This window comes from Anser brachyrhynchus (assembly GCF_964034855.1).
Source record: "Anser brachyrhynchus genome assembly, chromosome: 9".
NCBI classification, from domain to species: Eukaryota; Metazoa; Chordata; class Aves; order Anseriformes; family Anatidae; genus Anser; species Anser brachyrhynchus.
The window spans coordinates 15,894,217-15,904,075 of NC_137703.1; the positions used below are offsets into that span (position 1 = coordinate 15,894,217).

At 56.4% G+C, this 9,859-nt stretch overlaps 1 protein-coding gene across 1 annotated transcript; it reads left to right on the plus strand.

Moving 5' to 3' along the window:
* The first annotated feature begins 3,247 nt into the window (after window positions 1-3,247).
* Window positions 3,248-9,353, plus strand: CFAP410 (cilia and flagella associated protein 410). Its single transcript, XM_080603662.1, has 7 exons — window positions 3,248-3,368; window positions 4,119-4,137; window positions 4,608-4,654; window positions 5,436-5,665; window positions 6,306-6,477; window positions 7,079-7,172; window positions 8,285-9,353. Exons 1-7 carry the CDS (start codon window positions 3,292-3,294, stop codon window positions 8,408-8,410), a joined length of 765 nt encoding a protein of 254 aa, XP_080459788.1. The 5' UTR covers window positions 3,248-3,291; the 3' UTR covers window positions 8,411-9,353.
* Window positions 9,354-9,859: the final 506 nt, after the last annotated feature.

The window sequence follows — 9,859 nt, forward strand, 5'->3', positions numbered from 1 at the left end:
CTAGAGCGGCACCAGTATCTCTATACACCTCCCCTGAAGGCTGAGATCGCGCTCTGCTACTGCTTCCACCTGGCACCAAAACAACAATTTCTTTTTTCACTTAAAGGCGTTTTCTGTGTAGTGAGAGCAGGGATAATGCTGTGCACACAGCCTGCCATTAAACAGGCAGCAAGGCGGAAAGCTGGACAGCCTGGTGTCTTTCAAGGGTGGGTTTTTTGTTTCTCTGGTTATTCACCACACAGATTTAAAAGGTGGCAGCCGGGGGCTCCAGCAGTAAAATGTTAGGCAGCAAAGTGAAGACAGCGATTAGGCCAACGGCGAGCTCTGCTGGGTGCTGAGCAGCTCTGGCTCTGCAGATTTCCAGGTGATGGCTCCTGAAACGCCCAGGGGCCATTCAGCTCCGTTTTTCGATTCAGTTCCCTTTTTATTGCCTTTGACACTCATGAGAAGAGACAAGCTGGAGGCCGCTCAGCTGCCTTCCCTCTCCCTCCCAGCCCCAGAACATGAAGATGAATATATCAACCGAAGAGGAAGATGAGCAATATTTCCTCAGCTTTCACTGGTTTAAAGATACCACAGCTTTTTTTTTAATGCTGCTTCTTAATGGTTTTATCGCAATGTGTTGCAGTCGTCTGGCCTTGTGGCACAGTTAGTGATACGCTGTGCTGTACATGAGCAGGCCTGGAGGGCTGTGGTCACAGAAAGCACCTCTGAGTTTACTGAATCACTGAAAAGCTCACCAAAATCAGTTTTCTCTGTGCGCTGCTTGTAACAAAGGGAAAAAGGAACATCCTGTACTGAGCGGGCAGAGAGAGGCATCTGACATGAGCTGTCATAGCCGGTTAGCATTCAGGAGCATGACCTAGAAATTCTGGGCTGTGTTTAGAAACCGTAATACTCACCCAAAATGCGCAACAGAGGGTTTTGGCTGAAAGCATCTGAATTCGAGGGGGAATCTGCATGTCGTTGATGTGGGACTCGAATGTGTGCAGTCTCGGATGCGTGTTCACAGGGATGGTATCTGAGAAAAATCCAGCATATCGGGAATATTTCCACCTCACTTGGATTTCAAATATTTTGCTGCCTCAGTAAAAAGGAAAGAGACTGAGCAGGTAAAATTCATGGGGAAAAAAATCCATAAATCCTACTCCCTGTGTCAAATTTACCCCTCTAGGTGTATCTGTATATGTCAGATTTGTCTCCCCACATCAAATTTTGCTTTAAATAGTGCTAGGTTGGGAATATCAGCCACATTTCACTTAGTTATTACCACTTATTACTCACTTAGTTAGTGCCAAAGTTATTATCAACCCCCGAATGAGCATCACCACCTTGCCTTTTACATCATAAAGATCTACATGTCAAAGTAATTATTTTTTCTCATCTTGCATTACTCGAGGGAGTGGATTTTTCCTCTACTCCAGTTGCATATGATTATCTGTTAGCTATGCAAAGCTGATCAGCCACAGACAGGTCATCATTCTTGCTCAGAGGTCTGAAATGGCACATTTTGGACATGGCTGACAAGACCTACTGCTCTTGTGTTGTGCCAGCGCGTACAAATTTCATTAGCAAGTAATTCTCTGATTTGGTAATCAGAAATTGAAAAAAATACAGATAAAACACATGAGATACACCAAGTAGTTTTCATTCTATCATTCCTGAAAAGAAACTATGCTGGTGGATGTATTATTACTGTATAAGAAGCAGTGTGGCCAGCAGGGCTAGGGAAGTGATTGTGCCCCTGTACTCGGCTCTGGTGAGGCCGCACCTCGAGTACTGTGTTCAGTTTTGGGCCCCTCGCTACAAGAAGGACATGGAGGTGCTCGAGAGAGTCCAGAGAAGGGCGACCAAGCTGGTGAGGGGTCTGGAGAACAAGTCTTACGAGGAGCGGCTGAGGGAGCTGGGCTTGTTCAGCCTGGAGAAGAGGAGGCTCAGGGGCGACCTCATCGCTCTCTACAGTTACCTGAAAGGAGGCTGTAAAGAGGTGGGGGTTGGTCTGTTCTCCTACGTGCCTGGTGACAGGACGAGGGGGAATGGGCGTAAGTTGCGCCAGGGGAGTTTTAGGTTGGATGTTAGGAAGAACTTCTTTACCGAAAGGGTTATTAAGCATTGGAACGGGCTGCCCAGGGAGGTGGTGGAGTCACCATCCCTGGAGGTCTTTAAAAGACGTTTAGATGTAGAGCTTAGCGATATGGTTTAGTGGAGTACTTAGTGTTAGGTCGGAAGTTGTACTCGATGATCTTGAGGTCTCTTCCAACCTAGAAATCTGTGATACTGTGATACTGTGATTACATACTCAAAAACATCTGAAATCAGGAATTAAGGGAAATTCCACTTTCTCCCCTCCACTTTTTCCTTCCTCTATGACCTGTTGAAACAAGCCTTTCACCCGTTTTAAAATGTAACTTACAGAACTACCAGATTTGCCACTTGGTCCTTATTTCAAAATCCTTATGTGCGTCTGTAGCGCTGTCGGCAATGATCCTAACATCTTTCGGGGGATTTCTCTGCTTTTTCCCTCTCCTCTCGCCCCCAGGCCCTGCCGTTTCATTCACCTTGCGGCCGGCTGCCCGCAGCGGGCTCCCCACGGCTCCTGCTGCGTTCCGGCTCCCTTTCCTCTGCCTGACAAACGCCGCCTTCTTCGGAGAGGAGGAAGGTGAAAGGGCGCTCCCTGACCCACCTCGAGCCCCACATTCCCTTGTGCACGATTTTCCCCCCCCGGGACGGCGGGGACGTGTCATCCCAACGCTTTCCGGCTCCTTGCCGCGGCTGCCGGCGCCCCACGCTCTGCAGAGGGGAGCATCCCGCTGTGCTGTAACCACGCGCGAGGCAGCGGGGTCCCATTTCCCACGCAGGTGTACCCAGACGGCGCGTACAGGGCACTTCTTGACAGAAGGAACCGAAAATAACGGCCTATAGGGAGCAGCGGGAGCTGCAGGCTGCCCGTGTTTCGGAACGCCGGCGGGAACGGCCCCACAAATGACTCGCGAGTGGTTTTCACCGCAAAAAAACCCAGGGGGGGCAGCGCAGAAACACGCACAAACGGGGGCTTCACTGATCTATGCATCGACACGCTGCCCGTGCGTACCGCTGTGCGGGTTCTATACCGTTACAAACAATGTAATATTACAACAGGCAGCGCATACGGGCGCGGGGCCGGGCGGCGAGCACCCTCCTGTCAGGGCACAGCCGCGGGGCGCTCCCCGCCGCCGGCCCCGCCCCCGGGGGCGCACAAGCCCCGCCCCCTGGCGGCGTGGCCCCGCCCCCGTGACGCGGCGCGGCGCCGCCATGAGGCTGAGCCGCGGGGCCGTGCTGGCGCGCGCCAAGGCCGCCGCGCTCGACGGGGTCCGGCGGCTGAACTGCTGGTGGGGGCGGGGGGGGGACGGGGGGGGCAGGGATAGGGCTGGGGACAGGGCAGGGGACAGGGCAGGGGATGGGGACAGGCAGGGGATGGGGTAGGGATAGGGGTGGGGACAGGCAGGGGGTGGGGGCGGGCAGGGGGTGGGGACAGGGCTGGGGACAGGCAGGGGATGGGGACAGGGCTGGGGTGGGGACAGGCAGGGGATGGGGACGGGCAGGGGATGGGGACGGGCAGGGGATGGGGACAGGGATGGGGTGGGGACAGGCAGGGGATGGGGACAGGGCTGGGATGGGGACAGGCAGGGTTGGGGACAGGGCTGGGATGGGGACAGGGCTGGGATGGGGACAGGGATGGGGACAGGCAGGGTTGGGGACAGGGCTGGGATGGGGACAGGGATGGGGACAGGCAGGGGATGGGGACAGGCAGGGTTGGGGACAGGGCTGGGATGGGGACAGGCAGGGGATGGGGACAGGCAGGGTTGGGGACAGGCGGGGATGCGGCTGGGAACAGGCCTGGGTCTGGGGGCAGGCCGGGCTGGTGGGTGACACGCAGCCCTCAGGGTCCCGGGCAGGCCCTGGTGGGGGCACGGGGCAGGCTCGGGGCTGTCCCCCGGGTGTGGGGACAGCAGGGACGTGGTGGGGGCACACCATGGGCCCGGGGCCGTCACCCAGGCGAGGGGACGGCGGGTGCGGGGCTGAGGCCGGGGCAGTGCGGTGACACCCTCTCCTCCCGTGACACCCCTCTCCTCCCGCAGGGGCAGCCACCTCACCGATGTAAGTACCGCACTGCTGTCCTCCATGCTGCTGTCCTCCATCCTTCGGGGCTGGCACCCACCCGCCCCAGCGAGCCCCGGCCTGTGCCCGGAGGGAGCCGGCACCGGGAGGGGAAGGGGGAGCCAAGTCCTCACCTGGCCGCTCGGGATTTTGGCTCGTAGGCACGTACCCTCCGTAGGAAAGGGCTGCCCCGGTAAGAGGGACGGATCCCTCCTGGAGCCAGCGTGGAGGTGCCGGCGCAGGAGAGCAGCGGGATGCTGGCGGGGCAGAGAGGGTGGAGGAGCTGCTGGCTCTGCGCTGGCTCTGGCAGCAAATCCCTCTGGCGGTGCTGAGCCTGGGTTGGACTGAAGCAAACCTGAATTCCTACTCCTGCTTTTATCTGGCTTGTGTGCAATTAAAATTGCTGTGTCGTTTTGTTTACTTCTTCTCCCTGGGAGTGCAGCTTATTGTTTCTCTCTCTTCCTGCCTAGATATCGATATGCCGGGATTTGCCCAACGTCGAGGTGATCTCGTTCAGGTGAATGCCAAATTGCCGGCCTTGGAGAGGGCGGAGGAGCTCACGTGTCTCGTGGGGCCACGTCCTGGCCTTTGGTTCCTTACTGCCTCTGAGACTGTGTCCCCGAGCTGCTGGGCTCTCCTTGCCCGATTCCTCAAGTGGCAGAGACGTGGAAATGCTGATCTTTCAGCTTACTCCTCTGCACCTTTCCCCTTGCTACTTGAGAAAACAGTCCCTGTTTCAAGAACGGTTAAAATGTCTCAGGATTTTTGCTCCCTAAGTCATACTCCAGGGTTTAGATGGGATTTTCAGGGCTTCCGTGTGGGGCCAGTTTGCAGAAGGCTGGTTGAAATGCTTCTTGGATCTCACAAAGCTTCTCATTTCTCCCGTCCTTCATCTGTCCTGGGGATCACAGAGAACCTCTGCTGTCTTTGAATTTAAGTTTTTTGGCTTGGGAATCTTCAGCGGGTTCTCCTTGCCTGAGGAGCTGTTGGAGCAAAGGGTGTCGGTGAGACGGGTGGCTGGGGGAACCAAAAGCTGTTTGTCATCTCGAGCAGAGAGCAGTGCCCACTTTCTTAATTCTTTCCTCTGATTACCAAGATGAAACGCTGTCTTTCTGTTCCTTGTGAAGCCACAGGCTCCTTAACACCGCCCTTGCTGTGCCGGCGTGAGGCTTCTCGGAGAAGCTGGTGCAGGAAAAGGAGCTGAAAAGCTGCCGTGCTGCGGGGGCCCTGCTCCCCCCGAGGGATGTGGTGAGGGAGGGCTGGGCTCCCCGCTCGCTCATCCCCCGCTCTCTCTTCAGCGTGAACGGCATCTCGGACCTCGAGCCACTCAATCAGTGCCAGAACCTGAGCGAGCTCTACCTGAGGAAGAACAACATCGGAAGCCTGAACGAGCTCTTCTACCTCAAAAACCTGCCCCGGCTGAGGGTCCTGTGGCTGTCTGAAAATCCCTGCTGTGGGTCGGACCCCCACCGCTACAGGATGACGGTGCTGCGCAACCTCCCCAGCCTGCAGAAGCTCGATAATCAAGGTGGGTGTTGGCAGGTAAAAACGAACAGCCCCGAGCCCTGGGCCGGTGAGCTGGAAACCGGTGACATGCTGCTTCCTCGTGTGAGGTGTCCTTTGGCCCTTCCTTGGGGCGGCGTGCTGGCGATGCTCAGCCAGGCGGGATCTGTCGGAGGCTCTCTGAGAGCCATCGCTCCTGAGCTGTTTTCTCCCTCCTGTGCCCTGCAGTGCCAGAGTTAGCACTCGTGGGACTGAAAGAGGCTCATTACAGCTGAGACTGTACTACTAATTAGTGGTTTTCCAGAGCTCTCTCCTTTGCTCTGGCCAAACACGGATTCTGTAATTGGATCTGCGGTTACAGAAAAAGAGCTTTTCCACCTGCTAGCAGTAATTTGGTGGCTTTTGGAGCCTGCAAAGCATCTTTGCATCCCTCCCTGATACCTTTCTCCTTTTGAGAGGTTGCTGACAGCTGCCAGTGTTCTTCCGTGTGGGTTTTACTGCAGGAGGAGGATGAAAGCAAAAGGCTAGTACGAAGGAGAGCTGCTGGGTGAAGCCCCCGTCACGCAGCTCTGCAGCAGCAGCACATTCCTGGTCACGAATGCCGCCTTCCTGGGCTGCTGGAGCTCGTTGCAGCAGGCTCTAGGCTGCTGTTTTGGCTTTTGCAGCCGTGACAGAGGAAGAACTGTCCCAGGCCCTGGTTGATGGGGAGGAGATCACGGCCCCGCCGGTCAGGAGGAGCGTGGAGAACGGCTGCCCTGAGTCCACTGAGCCCAGTGCTGCTGAATCCGCAACGGAGACCGAGAGGGAGCTGCTGAGCTTCAGTCTGGAGGAGACAAAGTGAGCTGCTGGGCTTCCCGGGCTGACCTCGTGGGTGGGGTGTAAGGGCCCCGCCAGCCGAGCCCGATTCTCTGCGGCCAGACCCGCAGCTGGCGCAGGTTCCTGTTGTTCCAGTTAGCGTGGTGGAGCCGTGCTGGGGTAATGGCGCTTGTGGCTCTGGTTCTCCATCTGCAAAACAGGCTCTTCTGTAGCTGGCTACTTCCTATCGGCCGCATGGATCCTCACTGACGTGTGAGCTCCTGTCCGTTCCTGCTTAGCTCCTCTGCAGCGTGCTTTGGCGCACGTCCGCCTGTGGCACGTGTCGTTGAAGTGCGGCGCGACGCGGTCAGTCCCAGCCAGCCTCAGGCATGAGGAGGGAGCAGCTTTCTCGTGGCGGCACGCCTGTTAACATCTTCTGACTGTGAGGCTCTTACTCCAGGGGGGAGTTTTGCTCGGGGTGTCGCGTTCTCCAGGCAGTGGCGGTGCGTTAATAGACGTGCTTTGAATCCTTCGGCTGGATACTTCTTGCATGGCTGCCCGTGATTGTAGGGGACTGGCCTGGCAGAGTAAGGTTTTGCCGTCTGGTCCTGGTAACATTTGCTCTTCCTCCCTTTTTCTTCAGCAAAATTCGAGAGCAGCTTGGTATGAAGCCTGTTCCCAGGGATAAGTTTTCCTCCTTTTCACCTCGAGAGACGGACTGCAGCCGAAAGAAGAGAGTGAGTATCTTTAAAGACCCAAGTGCTTTTCATCTTGAAGACGCCATGCAGTGGTTTTGGTCTCCACCAGATGTGGAGAAAGCCTGGTGGAGTTAGTACTCTCCGTCTGTCTGCACATAAGCACACGTGTCCTTACGCTGGGGCTGTGCTAAAAGCACGTACAAGTTGGGCAGCAACCGAAATGCAGCTGGGGGACAGGAGGCTGCTGAATCCAGTGCTTAGGTGGTTCCTCAGCCCTCTCAGTGGCGTAGCCCCAGATGAACCTCGTGGATCTTGGCTGCCCAGCTGGGAATTGCTGCGTGCTGGGCTCGGTGCCATCGCTTCAATTGGCATGGGAAGGCCAGAGCCAGATCTGGACCATGTTCTGCCTCGTTCCGCTAGTTGTCACCCGCAGTCTCTCGCTCATTCATGCTTTAAGCTTCCTTTGCAGTACCATGAGTACTGCAGGCTTTGGCCTTTTTCCTCTTTTCTTCCTCTTTTTCTGGGAAAGAAAACATTAAACAAGGGGACTTGGCCACAGATTGCGGCTGGGGATGTTCAGGTTGGACGTTAGGAAAAATATTTTCCCTAAAAGGTATGTAGGGAGGCTGTGGAATCTCCCTCTGGAGGTTTTCAAGACGTGGGTTGACAGAGCTGCTGTGTGGCGCTGGCAGCGGTCCTGCTTTCATGGGAGGTTGGGCTGGGGACCTTCAAAGGTTCCCTCGAGCTGCTGCTGTCGGGACTCTCTGCCTCAGAGCAGAGGGGGCATGTCCTTTCCCACTCTACACACGTTCACACTGGAGAGGGAGGGCGACTGCTCAGCTGAACGCGCTTTTCCTTACAGGAGCCAGCTTGGAGGGTGCCCAGGAAGCAAAGGCATGTGGGCAGCTGGTGCAGGACTGGGCGGACAAGTCTGTCCTGCGTTCCTGTTAGCCTCCTCCCAGGCAGCCTCTGCCCCTCTCGGCCTCAGGGGGGGTTGGTTTGTCCCTGTAGGTGCAGGTGCCTGTTGCAAACTGCTGGCAGCAGTGGTGGTGGAGTTCCTAGAAGGAGCTGCTCTTGGGAAATCAAGTACCCCGTTCTCCGGGCTGGCGTTAACATGCTTGTATAAAGCAGTGTCTGTCTCGTCCCGACAGAACAACGTGCTGAATGCCATCCTGCTTCTCACGAAGGAACTGGACGCAGAGGGTCTGGAGATCGTCCAGCAGACCGTGGGGAGAAGGCTGCAGGCCTTTCGGAAGAAGGAGCTGCAGGAGGAGTGACGGTGCCTGTTGCAAAGCTCCCTGGAGCACTCTGAGCCGGGGAGCCTGCCCCAGCCCAGCAGCACCGCTCTGCCCACACATGCCTGGCTACAGCCAAAGCCTCAGCGCATCCCGCTGCGCTTCCCCTGCGGACGGGGTGACGCTGGCTGCAAGGAAACTGCCCCTTCAGCTCTCCTGACATTGCCCCTGGCTGTGCACGTTGCGCTGGCAGGATCCGGCTCTCGGGAGCTTTCCTCTTTGCATAGCAGGCACCATTAAATCACATCTCGTGTGGCTGGGGCCATTTTGTGGGAGCTGCAGGGGGATCAGCAAGCAAAAACCAGCAGGGCTGCAGACAGAGGTGCTGCTGTGCTCTGTGACTGAAGGCGTTGGCAAAGCCTGCCGGCAGCCAGGCAGATCGCTGCTTTTAGGTCGTTCCCTGTTGGACTAACACGCAGCCAGTCACGGCACCAGCTTTGTGTGTAGCAGGCTCTGAAGGCAGCTTCTGCCACAAAGATTTGAATCTGTTGGGAAGAAGCTGCCTAAAAGAATCATCAAGAACTGTCTGGTGCAGATGCTGAAGGTCAATGTCAAATTCTTAATTTATCTTAAACTCCTGACTTCTTCTGGCCCTTGTTAGCACATCCAGCATCTGACTCGGCAATGAGGTGGCCCAAAGAAAACCTTGGCGCAGCCTGGGTGAAACAGCAAATCCTGAATGCTCAGCTGTAGTTTCACCTCTGCATGCCCCTGCAGGCATTAGAGCAGCTTAAGGAAACTTAACCTCGGAGTAAGATGCCCCTGTGCATTTTGTGGTTTGGGAGAAAAGCCAGGTGTTATTATCTGATTGCACAGGTATCCAGGGCGGTGTTAAACTGAAAGATGAGTTTACTAAAATTTTACAGGGCTGTTAAATACTGACTGAAACGTTGTGACATACCAAATAAAAGCTATTTTCCCTCTAGGATGCGAGTTGTGGCTGGGGCTCAGCAGCCATCGTGAGAACAACTGACTCTGGGCATTGCTCTGTTACGTCTGGGTCACAGCTCGCATTGTTAGCCGCGGGGCGGCTGTTGGCCCCTGCTCCCTCCCGCTCCACTGGACATGAAATGCTTCATGCCACCGCAGCGCTGCTCGAGACCAGAATAACTGCTGCACCTCCCTGCTGCCGAGCTGCTTTCCGAGGGCGCTTTGCTCTTTCAGCAGCTGCTTGCAGCAGCAAGTGCACAGTGACTGCAGGAAGCAAAAGAGACCGAGCAATGCTCGGCGCGTTTCGTGCGGAGGTGCAAAGCCGGCCGGGTCAGGACCCGAGCGGTGGGGACGTGGCCCTTGGTGGCCTCTTGTGTCTCTATTCCTGGTGTCAGCACAGGCCTGCGAGCCCCCCACGCTGCGTCACGCTGGCGGGAGGGAGTGCTCCTCGGGGACGTCGACTGCCCCGTGCGCACAAGCACGGATACGTGGCCTTGGTGT

Bases quoted from the DNA above. Each gene is read 5' to 3' on its own strand.
- CFAP410 (XM_080603662.1), top strand. From the start codon at position 3,292: ATGAGGCTGAGCCGCGGGGCCGTGCTGGCGCGCGCCAAGGCCGCCGCG. The intron at 6,478-7,078 runs GTGAGCTGCTGG...CTTTTTCTTCAG, and splicing joins TTCAGTCTGGAGGAGACAAA to CAAAATTCGAGAGCAGCTTG. The intron at 7,173-8,284 runs GTGAGTATCTTT...TCGTCCCGACAG, and splicing joins ACTGCAGCCGAAAGAAGAGA to AACAACGTGCTGAATGCCAT.